Source organism: Urocitellus parryii, chromosome 1 (genome assembly GCF_045843805.1).
Source record: "Urocitellus parryii isolate mUroPar1 chromosome 1, mUroPar1.hap1, whole genome shotgun sequence".
NCBI classification, from domain to species: domain Eukaryota; kingdom Metazoa; phylum Chordata; class Mammalia; order Rodentia; family Sciuridae; genus Urocitellus; species Urocitellus parryii.
In genome coordinates this window covers 128,327,748-128,342,584 of record NC_135531.1, presented here as the reverse complement: position 1 = coordinate 128,342,584, position 14,837 = coordinate 128,327,748, and the positions used below count along the sequence as shown (strand labels likewise).

Here is a 14,837-nt window from a genome sequence, read left to right as displayed (position 1 = left end):
TTTTGTTCTCCCCCTGCCCTTTTAAAATTTATAGCATTTTCCACTTCCTCCTTATAATTATTTGAGTTCATGTCTTATATCCTTTACCAGACTGTACATGGCTTGAATGCAAAGGCTAAATCTTTCGTGACCCCTTACAGAATTGAATAAAGTTATAAGTCTTAGATTCAGGGTAGCTCATCTCATTTATCCTAAGCCACATAGACCTCCTAGGGGAGGAAAACTTTGGAGTTCTCTGGGTGTTAGGTATTTCTCTAGTTGGTCAGAGAAAAAGAGAATTAAGACTGTGGATATTGGCAAAAGGGTAGTTTTATTCTGCAGCCTTTAGAATTCCTGAATCTATCTAGAGAAAGAGAAAACTGCTTATCCTTGCTTCTGCTTTGATTTTTCCTATATCTGCTTTTTCTCACAGTTATTCTCCTTGCTGGCTGCTACCACTGCAGCCAACCAGCAGCAAGCATCTACTAATGGCATTAAGGCCCTGTGCTGAATGCTGGAGACACAGGGATGAAAAAGATGGGCACCACTCATGTACCCTCTTTGCTGTGATCCTAGGGGTAGACCACCATTGGCCATTCAGAAAATAATTAAAGTAAATGGTGCTCAAAAGTAAACACATGCAAAAGTATAAACAAGACTCTTGGACACTAGCCTTAACTTTGAGAATCTTTTAAATCCTGTGCTCCTTAGAATGACTTTGGGTCCCATAATCCTTCATTCCTGCTTGTTATGTGGCCTATGATCAGGGTCATCTTCGCAGGTTTTTTTTTTTTTTTTTTTTTCAAGGATATTATTTATAGCTGTGAAGTAACAGTTCTCACCTCCCTTTTCACCTGGTCAGATTCTCCTGTTTTTTTCTTTAGACTGTGGAACAGCTGGCTTTTCTGTGATTTGTAGGGAACCTTTGTATGTCAGCTTGTCTACTTTCATGTGCTTGATACAATTTAAATCCTAACAACTCTAAAACCTTTTTATTAAAGCTTATTAGTATGGACTTTTTATGGGGAGAAAAATACCAGGGGTGCAAAGGTAGGAGCCCAAGATCTTTTTAGGTTTCTTGCTCACATTTTTTCCTTATTTTTCTTTTTTTCATGTTTGTAGTGTATATGTTAGGACCCTTAGCCTCAGTAAAAGGTCAGGGCACTGTTTTTATAATAATTAGTGATCTTCTTTTTCTTATAGGCACTTAATGATGCCAAGCGGGAGCTTCGCTTTCTTTTGGTTTATCTTCATGGAGATGACCACCAGGACTCTGATGAGTTCTGTCGGTAAGTTAATTAATTGTTTTCTTTCTCTTTTCTGACCTTTCTGCTGACAGTTTATAGTCAACAAGTTGTTCTTACTTCTTTTCATCCTTTTCCACAGCAATACTCTCTGTGCACCTGAAGTTATTTCACTAATAAATACGAGAATGCTGTTCTGGGCATGTTCTACAAACAAGCCTGAGGGATATAGGGGTAAGTTGTGTTTCTTTTGCCTTATTGAGATTATTGGGGTATCTTTGCCAAGGTCTTGAAAGACCCACCATGTCATTTATAACATGACTGTTCTGTGGTAGACACTGTACTAGATGTGGTTTTTATATTATGTTATTTAATCTTCTTAGCAATCATGAAAGGATTGTATTACTTCTACTTTGTGGCTTAGGAAACGGTCTCAGAGAGTTTAAGCCTCAGGCTTGAGATCACATAGTTAATAAATTTTAGAGCAAGATCAGGTCTGACAGACTTTCATTCTTTACAGTTAACCATTGCCAGAGACTTTTATTTTTAAAAATGAGCCTTAGCTAGCAATTTGCACTTTAATCTCAATGGTATTTTTATTGAAGAATTTATTCTCCTCATCAGCAATTTTAACAGAGCTTCTTGCATAGTGAGTTAGCTGTTTGAGTACCTGGAGTGCTGATATGGACTTAGGAAGCTCAGGTCTTTGCTGACAGTAACTCTTAATTGGAGATAAATATTTTTAGAAGTCATTAGAAGATATGAAGACATCCAGTGAAGAAAAAGGCATTGTTCTGTAGCTCCTTGTCTCCAGCAGCCCTGAGTGTGTGATAGCATGTCAGGCATTATGCTGATCTTAAGAACCAAAGATGCAGCAGGTGTTTTCTTTGCATCCTGGAATCTGAATCTTTTTACTCCCTAATTATGTCTTAAACATCTGATATGTTCCTGCAGCATACATTTTGCCATTCTAACATGGCTTTGTGAGGCTGGTAATGGAGATGAAGAGAAGAAACTAAGGATACTTTTTATAGAGATTTATAAAATCCCTTTTTATAAGGAAAATGGAACTCCATTATGGTCAAATTTTGGTTATTTGGAGACCATCTTTCTTTCTCCTTTGGAGCAGAACAGGTAGCCTTTTTAGACCAAGGGAAAGTAATAAGGAAGGAAATTAAGCAAGAAAAAGAAAAGATAGAAGATGATGTTGGGAATCATTGCCAGTAGCATCAGGCTAGGTGAGACTTGTAAACTTGTCCCCTTTTAGGCTTGACCCCTAGGGTGAACTATGCTAAACAGTACAAAGATTTTTTTATAGATCCTTTTCCTATCATTAGGAAGATATTGTCTTTGAAGTCTGCAGTATACTAACCACACCCCTGGAAAGCCTGTCCTATTCTAATTAAGCACCTAGGTGTGGGGATTCAAAAATATAACAAAGAGAGCTGGGCGAGGTGGTGTAAACCTATAATCCCAGCAGCCGAGGCTGAGGCAGGAGGATCACAAGTTCAAAGGCAGCCTCAGCAAAAGTGAGGCCCTAAACAACTCAGTGAGACCCTGTCTCAAAATACAAAAATAGGGCTGGGGATGAGGCTCAGTGGTCAACTACCCCAGAGTTCCATCCTGGTAACCTCCCTCCCCGCCCACCCCTAAAGAGAAAAGATTAAGAATCTAAGAAGGGAGCTGGGCACGGTTGTGATCCCAGTGCCTTGGGAGGCTGAGGCAGGAGGACCTCAAATTCAAAACCAGCCTCAGCAAAAGTGAGGTGCTAATCAACTCAGTGAGATCCTGTCTCTAAATACAAAATAATAGGGCCGGGGATGTGGCTCAGTAGTTAAGTGCCCCTGAGTTCAATCCCTGATATTAAAAAACAAACAAACAAAAAATGTCTAGGAAGGGAAAAGAGAAGCAGAGATGAATATTATTTCCCATTTATCTCAACTGGGATTAAAGCAGTTTTCTCTCTCCCTTTATGGAAAATTTGAGAGTTGATTTATTTTATCCCCAAATTCTACCCTTAATCTCTTGGATGTTTCTGTCAGTCTCACAGGCTTTACGAGAGAATACCTATCCATTCCTGGCCATGATTATGTTGAAGGATCGGAGAATGACTGTGGTCGGACGGTTAGAGGGCCTCATTCAACCCGATGACCTCATTAACCAGCTAACATTTATTATGGATGCAAACCAGACATACCTGGTGTCAGAACGCTTAGAAAGGTATGAGAGACTTTCTGAAAGGAAGAGATCAGTTTGTGTATCTGGAGGGCTGACCTGGGACTCCACAAATCCTTTTTCCCTTCTCTTAAGCAATTTTAATAGTGCTTCCTAATTGGGGTCAAGATGTTTGCATGTTTTGACCTGAATTACTCTACATCATTTCATCTATTCTTAGAGGTATAAATCAAAATATAGGGTTTTATCCTCAGGAATGAGTATTGTGAGCCGGGCATGGTGGTACTTACTTGTAATCCCAGCAATTCAGGAGGCTGAGGCAGGATTGCAAGTTTGAGGCCAGCCTGGGCAACTTAGACCCTGATAAAATAAATTGAAAAGTGCTGGGAATGTAGTTCAGTGGTACTGTGTCCCTGGATACAGTCCCCAGTACTGGAAGGAAAAAAAAAGGGAAGAAAGTATAAAACAAGAATGTATATTTGTTCAACCATTTTGATTGGCTAAATATTTGTGCTATGTGAAAAAATAGGAAATACACCAAATTGTTATGATATTTTATGTTTTTAGTGGAATTCATTTTTGGTCATGGGGATGGTGTGATAGGGGTTGTTATTGTGGTTAGTAGAATTCTGAATAATTTTTCCACCTTTTCAAATCTTTTATGATGTATATATGAGCCAAGTGCTATGTATACAATAGTGCAGTAATTTAGAAGGGTATTTATAAAATACAGTATTGATGATTATTTCAAAATAATAATAATAATGTTATGATAAAGGATAAGCTTTTATTTTAAAAGTTAAAAATTGAGAGGGAAGCTTGTAATTTCTTTTCCTGCCAACTTATACTGAGGAAAGAGATGGCTCTTTCAGATTCTGCCATTCTCTGCTTTTAAAATCCTTCAGAGGATCAACATTTTCACCCTGTTCCAAATTTTCAACATAAAAATTCACAGAGGTCTGGGGATATGACTCAGTACTGCATGAAACTCTGGGTTTAATCCTGAATGCCACACACAAAAAGAGGGGCGGGAGGGGGGAATGTAAACACAGAGCTATGTGAAATTGCTGTTTTCCCTTTTATACTTCTGATCTGTTCATAGGGAAGAAAGGAACCAGACCCAGGTGCTGAGACAACAGCAGGATGAGGCCTATTTGGCCTCTCTCAGGGCTGACCAGGAGAAAGAAAGGAAGAAAAGGGAGGAACGGGAGCGGAAGCGGCTGAAGGAGGAGGAGGTGCAACAGCAGAAGCTGGCAGAAGAGAGAAGGCGACAGGTGATGGAGCATGCCTCTGTTCTCTGTGATTCCCAAACTACTGAGATTGCTTAAGTGTGAAAGGAACCTGGTGTTGACACACACCAGCAATTCCAGCTACTTGGGAAGCTGAGGCAGAAGGATCTTAAATTCAGCGTCAGCCTGGAGAACTTAGAGAAATTAAAAAAAAAAAAAAAGTGGAAAAAAATGTGAAAAAGAAAACATGAAAGGAAAAATTATGTGGTAATTATGGGTGATTTATAATTTTTTGACCTTATTCATTCTTAGTACTAGTGTAAGCTGATAACACATTTCAGTAATGTACTTGTTATAGCCAGGGTCTTTTAGCCATTACCCTTTTCCTCAAATAGTCTAATACCTGAACATGGTCAGTAAATAACATATGTGATGCAATAGTTGTTTCTTGTCTCTTGCCAGGGGTTTTTCTGAGAGTAATTAGTTATTAGTTTTTCTTCTGAGTGCATAATAAACCTACATGATCCTGTTTCTGTAGTTGAGCTGTATTCACCTTTGCTTTTGTCTCTACAGAACTTACAGGAGGAAAAGGAAAGGAAGTTGGAGTGCCTGCCTCCTGAGCCTTCCCCAGATGACCCTGAAAGTGTCAAGATAATTTTCAAATTACCCAATGATTCTCGAGTAGAGAGACGATTCCACTTTTCACAGTCTCTAACAGTAAGCATCACTTAAGTGGGTTGAAGTGTTTCTGACATCTGGGCCATAGGTCTAGAAGCTTTTATAGCCCTAATTCCTTATTTGTTTTTGTTCTATTTTGTTTTGTTTGTTTCTGTATTTTGCAGTGCTGGGGATTGAACCCAGGGCTTTGTGCATGCTAGGCAAGCACTCTACCATTGAGCCTCTACATAGCCTTCTGAGAGTGTTATTAGTATATCTTCAGCTCTGATGAAAAGGGAAAGAAACAAGAGAAGGGGTGTGACATCAGAAAACACCAGGAAGATTTCTTCTTTTCTGGCTATCAGCTCAAAGCACTTTTTTTTTTTTTTTTTAATCTTTAAAAATCAAACCCAGTGTCTCACGCTTTCGAGACAAGCATTCTACCACTGAGCTACAACCCCAGCCTGAGCGCAAAGCTTTTTTTTTTTTAAAAAGGTTTTCTTTCATTATAATGTTTGAACTCTGCTAAACAAAAAAAAAAGAAGGCCATGTTCTTCCATGTCTTTGAGGTTCTTCCAGGTTCTCTTTTGGTATTGACTTCAGAACTCCTGGTTATTTAGAGAAAGCTTTGTCTTTGGTGACCTAAGAATCACTGAATTACATATCTGAATATAAGTAATTCAGGTGCCTTTATCTCTCCCTTTATGCCCTTCTTATCATATAAGAAGCCCCACTTCCTGAGGCTCCTTATTTATTTGAATCCATATTTGTTATTGTTATTTCCATAGGTAAGTAGTTAAAAGCAGAGACTCTTAGAGTCTCACAGAATGAGAACCAAACTGTCATATTACCAGAGTTACTAGATATATTTCTTTAGTTTCGATACATATCTAGCCTAAATTTCTTCATTGGTAAAATTGATATAGTAATATTACTAAGTTGCTTGCTCAAGTTACATGTTTACGTGGACATGTGGATTTTAGCTTGTATTACTAAGTTTCACAGTTTGTATGTCTGAGCTCTATGGAATTTCTAGCCCCAAAGCTCAGATAAAACTATATATAAAATAACCACAATTTACTCTTCTGAGAGTTTTAGAGAAAAAAATCTATTAAAATTGTGGAACATGGGCTGTGCTTTTGTAGCTCAGTGGTAGAGCACTTGCCTAACACATGTGAGGCACTGGGTTCAATCCTCAGCATCACATAAAAGTAAATAAATAAAATAAAGGTATTGTGTCTGTATACAACTAAAATTATTATTATTTTTTAAATTGTGGAATGTGGGCTGGGGATATAGCTTACTTGGTAGAGTGCTTGCCTCGCATGCACAAGGTCCTGGGTTCAATCTCCAGCACTCCCCACCCCTACCCCCCAAAAAATTGTGGAACAGAATAAGAATAGGCCTGTGATTAAAGGAGAACCAATTATTTCTTTTTTCCATATATTTTTTTATTGCTGCATTATAGTTGTACATAGTGGTGGAATTTGTTGTTACATATTCATACATGCACATAATATAATTTGGCCAATATCAGTCTTCAGTATTTCCTTTGGGAGCTCTTTTCAACTAAAGACTTGTAAATAGGTTTCTCCCTAAAAGATGTTTCTTAAAAAAGACCACCCTGCTGGGCCTGGTGTGCACATCTGTAATCCCTGTGACTCGGGAGGCTGAGTAAAGCCGGAGAATCATAGGTTTGAAGCCAGCCTCAGCAAATTAGCAAAGCCCTAAGCAGTTAATATTGAGATTCTGTCCCCAAATAAAAAAATAATAGGATATAATTTAGTGGTAAAACATCCTGGGTTCAATCCTCAGTACCAAAAAGAACATCATAACCAGCTGAGGCTGAAAGAAATGTTTGGTTTTAAATTGGGCTTGCAGAGGGAGAAAGAAAGTATAAAGGAGGAGAAGTGCAGTGCTGATTCTGGCCTGGAATTTAACATTCACAGACATAACAACATATAATCAGATAATGATTTAGAGGGTTTCAGTGTTCTTTAGATCTTGTGTCATTTTCCTATCAGCTCAGATCTCCACATATAATATCAGGGAATGACACATTTGCACATGATGCTCAGCTCTTGATAGTGGTAAAATGCTAAAATGAAAAAGGATAAAATCTCTAAATTCCATGAGTGGGCAGAAAAGTGGCATCTGGCTTTCTCTTAAATGTGTATAAAAGAGATCCAGTTTATACTCAGCCACACACTCATCTTTCTGTCCATTATAAACTAAAAAGGACATAATGTGGTGACATGTTTATTGGTGGTGTCAGCTCTTTTCATTGGTAAGTGAAAACATGCCAGTTTTATAAGAATATTGAATAGTCTCAAGCAATAATTGATATACAAAGTATTATTTCAGGGTTGGGGATTTGGCTCACTGGTAGAGCATTCGCTTAGCATGCATGGGGCCCTGGGTTCCGTCCCCAGCACCAGGAAAAAAAAATATATATATATTATTTTACCCTCAGATGAAACCTGTTTTGGGTTCATACCAAGAATACTTGATGTAAATCTAACTGATGCATCTTAAGAAAATGAGAGTTAGTATTAATGGAGATTGCAAAGAATCAGAAAATGCTTGAAGTTGATGGACTAAAATATGACAAGTTTATAAAGTCATTAGATAAGGGAGAAATAGATTTAATCCATAAATTCTAAAAATGTAGCTTCTTAAAATTCTCTGAAGAATTGAAGACAAAGGAGAGAAAGACTACTTCATGCAGAAGGGAATAAGCCCAGAAAATTCATTGTTCTGAGAGGTAGAACAAAAAGAAAATATATTCTTTTTTTTAATATTTATTTTTTAGTTGTAGTTGGACACAACACCTTTATTTCACTTGTTTATTTTTATTTTTTTTAAAGAGAGAGAGAGAGAGAATTTTAATATTTATTTTTTTTAGTTATCAGCGGACACAACATCTTTGTTTGTATGTGGTCCTGAGGATTGAACCCTGGCCGCATGCATGCCAGGCAAGCGCACTACCACTTGAGCCACATCCCCAGCCCCCACTTGTTTATTTTGGTATGTGGTGCTGAAGATCGAACCCAGGGTCTTGCAAGTGCAAGACAGTGCTCTACTGCTGAGCCACAACCCCAGCCCCCCCCCCCCGCCAGGAGAAAATATATTTGGAGAAAATATATTCTTACAAAACAAAAGGAAGGATAATTTGAATGGTGTGTTCCTCATTTTGAGGGTTGACCTGAAACAAAGTAACACAATTCACAACACAGAGTCTTTGATAGAAATAGAAGCATGATGGAGACAACCTGTTCTTATTGTGGGCATTAAAAGATAGGGAGAAATAACCATGGCCTATATACAAGCATATTGTTCACACTTTAAGTTCTAGCAGTCTGAGTTCTGCTAACTGCCCACTTTGCACTAAATGTTTACCTGTAGCTTCTCAGAGCCAGAATAGGGTGAGGAATCCCTTCTCACAGAGGGAAGTCCATGTAAGAGTGTCACATTTCCCCCAGGGCCTTACACATGCTAGGCAGATGCTACACCGTTGAGCATATATGTACCCAGCCTTTAACTTTTCTTTTTTTTAAGTCTTTTTTTTTTAAATATTTTATAGTTGTCAGTGGATTTTTTTATTTGATTAATTCATTTATATGCAGTGCCAAGGATCAAACCCAGGGCCTCACATATGCCAGGCAAGTGCTCTACCATTGAGCCACAACTTCAGCCCCCCAGCCCTTTTTAAATTTTATTTTTGAGGCAGGGTCTCAATAAGTTGCCCCAGTTGGCCTCTAACTTTCTACCCTCTTACCTCAGCTTCTTTAAGAATATAAAATCTTTTTCTTATTTATTTATTTATTTATTTATTTATTGGTGGGCACAGTACCTTTTATTTATTTTATGTGGTGCTTACGATCAAATCCAGTGCCTCACATGTGCTAGGCAAACACTCTACCACTTAGCCACAACCCCAGCCCAAATGTCAAATCTTGATCAGGTTAAAGAGTGTGTTTACATGAATGGCAACTCAAATCTGAGTCCAGATAGCTCAGGTTGGTGTCTAAAAATCTGAACATAATAAGAATATACATAGAAAGTCATAGATTTACAGATTTAAAGTTTTGGTTTTATACACACATGTACTAGATGTGGGAGTTTGTATATATGTTTATCCATACCTACATAGGCATATTCTCCATAGTGAGTGCCTAGAAACAGCACCTCCCATTCAAAATGAGCATACTCAGCACCAAGATCTTGGCTTTTGAATACCATTGTCCATTAAGAAAACAGGGCTGGAGATGACGTTCTGTTGTAGAGCACTTGCCTAGCATGCATGAGGTCCTGGACTCACTCAATCTCTAGCACCACAAAGAAGAACTAGATCTCTCTGGAGGACATGCCTGATTCCAGGTCTTGGACAAGGAATATAAAAGATTATCCTAGAACATCTTGACCCTGCAAGCAAGGAATAGTTCGGAAATTGATGACATGTTAGACACTGAAGGCAGCCATTCATGGTGACTGTATCTGGAGTAGTTTGAACATTAAAATAATGATTGTAACATTATAACCTATTGAGTAAAATAGGAAGACAGAAATTTGTATTGCTACAAATAAATGTAAATGTTTAAGGAACAGAATATCTTCATAGTTTCAGAGTGTTTGATAGAAATAGAAATATATCCTATCCCCAAAATATATCCTAACTGAAGAAAAAGCATAACTTCAGTGGAGAGGCCTGGCAGACACCAACTGAAACAGATAATCAAAATGAACATCATAGATAATGGAACAAATTAAAAATGTGCTCCAATTGAATAGGGTACATTGAATAGAGTGTAGCATCATTTCCGAAATACTCCTATCAAGGATGCACAACCTGAATTTGATTATAAATAAATATCAGACAAACTGAAAGACATTCTGAAAAATATTTGACCATACTTTATATACAAATTGATTTCTTCTGAACTAAAGGAGATTTAAGAGTCATGACAAATGTAACAGTTCTAAACTAGATCATTTTTGCTAGAAAAGACAATTGGCAAAACTTAAGTAGGGCCCAAATAATGTAATATAGTCCAACCCTCCCTATCTGTGAGTTGTGCATCTATGGATTTAAGCAACACAGATCAAAAATGTAATGTCATTATTTATTCTCTAAACAATACAGAAGATAAACAACATATAGCATTTACATTGTTAGATATGATAAGCAATCCAGAAATGAGTTAAGGTTATTCATTTTATATAAGGGACTTGAGCATCTGGGGATTTTGGTATCCACAATGGGGTCCTGGAACCAATCTCCCATGAATACTGAGGGATATATTGTATTATGGTAATAATTTGTCAATTAGATTTCCTGATTTTTTTATACCTTTATTTTATTTGTCTATATTTATGTGGTGCCGGGGATCGAACTCAGTGCCTCATGCATGCTAGGCAAGCACTGTGCCCACTGAGCCACAACCTTGGCCCCTAGATTTCCTGATTTTGAAGGCAGTATTGTCATCATGTAGAAGGTTGTCCTGTTTGTAAAACATACATACCTTCAAGAATTTGGGGGTGATGAGACATCAGGTTGGCAGCTCACTCAGACCTGGTTCAAAGAAAAAAAAAAATTCTATATCCTACACATCCAGATTTTTTGTAACTTTGTGATTATTTTAAAGTGTTTTTTTTTTTTTTTTTGAACAGATGAATCAATTCAGAGTAGGACTAATATTGATCTTGGGTGATTTCATTTTAAAGGACTACTCCACATATTTGTTCTGGTAAATGGGAACACCTGAAAATTCCAGTGTAATATGACTGCTTCATGTCCCATAATCATCTTAGGAAGAGTTGGGTGCCATTTGACTTTTATAGTGGTACGTGCATCTCTTTTTCTCACTATCATTCTTTTTCTATATGACTTCTGCAGGTAATCCACGACTTCTTATTCTCCTTGAAGGAAAGCCCTGAAAAGTTTCAGATTGAAGCCAATTTTCCCAGGCGGGTACTGCCCTGTGTTCCTTCAGAGGAATGGCCCACCCCTCCTACACTGCAGGAGGCGGGACTCAGCCATACAGAAGTTCTCTTTGTTCAGGACCTAACAGACGAATGACACTTTTTCTTCCTCTCCCCCTCCTACCCTAATCCCTAAAAGAAATGGAGAAAACAAAAAAAGAGAGTAATTCATATTATTATTATTATAATACAATATTTTTTTTAAAAGACTGCTGCATCCTAAGGAAGGATCAGAAACCATGCTGCCTGCAAGAGTCACAACCTGTGTGTGTGCACGAGGTTAGCAGTGAACGTACCCACTTGGCAAACTCACCCATCCCTATGGCCTCCATACCATGCATCTTCCAAGTGAATGGAGACTCTTCACCTCCAACCCGTCCATTGTCCCAACTGGGAAAGGGGACATTCCCACTAGTTTCCATTCATTCTTGCTTTTATGGAAAATAAAAGTGAAAAACCTCTATCAACCAGCTACAGCAGCATCTCCTGAGGACTTGCTTCTTTCACCTCTGGAGAAGAGAGGGAAGAGAAAGCACAGAACAGAGATGTTCCTTGAACTGCCACAGTTTATGTATAACTTTGTTTCTCTTGCTTTGTAATGACCAAAGGATTGAGGCTGACATAGGTTTATTTCTTTTCCTTAACATTGTTTGATAAAGAACCAATTCTTAAACATGAGTTTATGCCCTGGGCTCCTTTAGCCCATAATAGTGTAATAAAGGTGCCCCGGGCTGGTTTGTGCTTATTTCTGCTATTGCCCCTCTCGTGTTCCCAGAGAGGTCCCATTTTGGTCCAACTCTTGCCGTCCTTTCTTACCACCTAACCACCCCACTTGGAGGAATAGAGGAATCTGTAGCCCCACAAAGGCCATATATGTACAGATTACACCCATGTGTGTGGTGAACGTTCACCTTTACATACAACTGCAGCTTTGCCTTGGATCTGTACCAGGTGGTGGTGAAGGATCCGAACCAAAGGATAGCAGCTCTTCATTCCTCTTCTGACATTGCATGCTGCTTCTCCCAGCTTTTCTGAATTGCCAAGCGTGGTGCCTTCCCAAGGACTGACATGGCCTGCTGTGGAGCCAGCAGAACCACATGAGAGTGCCCTACCTGTCAGTGGAAGTGTGTTTTAAGTATGGAACCAGAGGAGAGGTCCTGAAGAGAAACAAGACTGGACTCCCAGCCTTTGTAAGCTGTTGAAAGGCACAGATCACTTTCTGATGTAGCTACCAGCTGGAGGCGGTGGTATCCTCTCCCTCTATTGCTGTATTGAAGTAATAGTTTCCCCCCACCACCTCTGGATGTCTTGTCTGTGGTTGAGTGTATGATAATGGGTACATGGGTCAGGCTATGTATTAACATGCTATTGTTCAATAGCTTGATGGGTGCAGGCTTATACATGGAAGCCTTCAGGAGTCCTATGGTTGCTAGCATGCTATGAAGGGCAGGGCTTCAGGTCAGGTTTAAAAGTACAACTTGATAGATAGGTTTTAGTTAATCAACAGAGAAAGCCTTTGAAGACGACATATCTACCTAAGGACCACTTTCTTTACTAGTAGTAATAGGCTTACTGTTCTCTCAGCCCTCTGCAGGTTTGTTGAAGTAAACACCATGGGACTGAGGGAGGTACCTCATCCATAATACCTGGGTAGTGTGAGAATTTTCCAGTGACCTTGATACAGGAATCTAGAACACCATCTGTAGGGAAAGTAGTTCTGTTCCTACCTGCCTATCATCCTTCCACTTGGTTTCCTGCTGTCCCAGAGCCAGATGGGTGGAAAACTACCCCCTCACAAATTCTCAAAATGTGTCTGGAGTGGACATCAGATGAATGATGTTCTCCACTCAACCTTGGATGAAGTGTGCTCATTGACAACCATGCAAAGAGGAATTTCTCCACTCAGAGCCTCCCTCTCTGTTTGAAATTCACAGCTGTTTCCCTGGCAGCACATGGGAGGGTGTGAAGGACCTTCATTAGGCTGGGTGTACAATGTAAGTATTTTGCCCACATCTCCTTGGGGAAGTTATTTTTTTCTCCAGTCTCATTCTAAAATGTGCACTTTATGCTTCTTGCCTTTCTTTGATAACTGTTTAGTAAAGGAGGTCAGATGCCAGAAAATTAAGACAAGGTCCCTCTATCAATACAACTCTTGGGACAGCCTGCCAATTTACTGTAGGTTTTAAGAAGCTTCAGCAGAAGCACATGCCCGTATCTAGTCCCTTTTAGACCCTGTGCCTGCCTCCTTGCTGCCCCTACTACTGCCGCCTGGATGTCATTTCCTTTCCTTGTAGGTGAAATATGGGCTGCACATTTTATCACTTAATGCCTGTACAATCTGTTACTCCCAAGGACCTCTGGGAGCTTGATGGGACCTGCAAGGGAGAAAAGGCTGAGGTGCTGGTGAGCTACAAGCATTTGCTCATTTCCATATCACTTCTGGGATATTTCAAATGGCAAGTCATCAACTGAAGAAAACACTTGTTTGAAGTTTTGTTCTGCACTCTCAAAACTGAAGTTGTAGATACAGCTGAATAACCATGGAACATGATCAAGCAAAGACACCTATTGGGGTCATTGAATTTTTGCAGCCTGGTGGGATCCTTTTGGTCTTTTCTTCCACTTGTGCAGAATTTCCTGCAGCAAATATTTCTCCTTGCTTGCCTCTACCATGAGATTTGGAGAAGGAATGGCAGAAGGAGACTATCTCTTTTAAAAAATAAAAAAGAACCTGGAATCAACTAAGCAGTCACTATGAAAATTGTTAACCGTGCCAAGGCCAAGGAAAGAGTTTCAGAAAATGAAGAGTGGTAACTCCCAGAATACAAAGTCAGGGGAGTATTATCACCTGGTGCTTGAACAAGGAGCTCCACCTTACAACTGTTTTGTTTTGTTTTTTTGGTTTTTTGTTTTTTTTTTAGGATTTGTAAGGAACGCAGCAATGGGAAATCCATCCACAAAGGATGCAGTGCCCCAACTTGTACTGCAGCTGAATAGTTACGCGATAATTTCCTGAAGAAATCTAGTGTACTTTAAATTTTTTTCATAAAGGTTTACATTGTATTGTAGGTTAACATTAAATGTTTTATAACAAAAATTTCACAACTGGCTATGGGTCTTTCTGTCCAGTAGAGGTGTGACATTTTTTTCTATGTGTGAGGGAAAGGTTGAAAAACATTTTGGAGTAAATGGGACATCGCATTGTCAAGAAGCAAGGAAGAAGCCGGTGCAGCATACCTGTGATCCCGGTGGCTTGGCTAAGGCAAGAGAATCATAAGTTCAAGGCTAGCCTCAGCAACTTGGCAAAAGTCTGTGTCAGCATAAAAATAAAAAGGGCTGGGGTTGTAACTCAGTAGTAAGGTTCCTCTAGGATCAATCCCCAATAACAATTTTTTTAAAAATCAGAAATAAGGAGTTAAAATAGATCTATATTGGGCTGGGGATGTGGCTCAAGCGGTAGCGCACTCGCCTGGCATGCGTGGGGCTCTGGGTTCGATCCTCAGCACCACATAAAAATAAAGATGTTGTGTCCTCCGAAAACTGAGAAATAAATTTTAAAAAAATAGATCTA

At 39.1% G+C, this 14,837-nt stretch overlaps 1 protein-coding gene across 2 annotated transcripts in view; it reads left to right on the top strand.

The window, feature by feature from the left end:
* Nucleotides 1-14,329, top strand: part of Faf2 (Fas associated factor family member 2) — a 63,263-nt gene extending 48,934 nt beyond the window's left edge. For both annotated transcript variants that reach the window (XM_026398204.2, XM_026398205.2), the window contains 6 exons: nucleotides 1,183-1,268; nucleotides 1,366-1,457; nucleotides 3,266-3,443; nucleotides 4,501-4,672; nucleotides 5,201-5,344; nucleotides 11,181-14,329. In XM_026398204.2, the coding sequence (XP_026253989.1) occupies nucleotides 1,183-1,268; nucleotides 1,366-1,457; nucleotides 3,266-3,443; nucleotides 4,501-4,672; nucleotides 5,201-5,344; nucleotides 11,181-11,363 (855 nt within the window). In that variant the 3' untranslated portion in view covers nucleotides 11,364-14,329. The remainder of the gene's footprint in view (nucleotides 1-1,182; nucleotides 1,269-1,365; nucleotides 1,458-3,265; nucleotides 3,444-4,500; nucleotides 4,673-5,200; nucleotides 5,345-11,180) is intronic.
* Nucleotides 14,330-14,837: the final 508 nt, after the last annotated feature.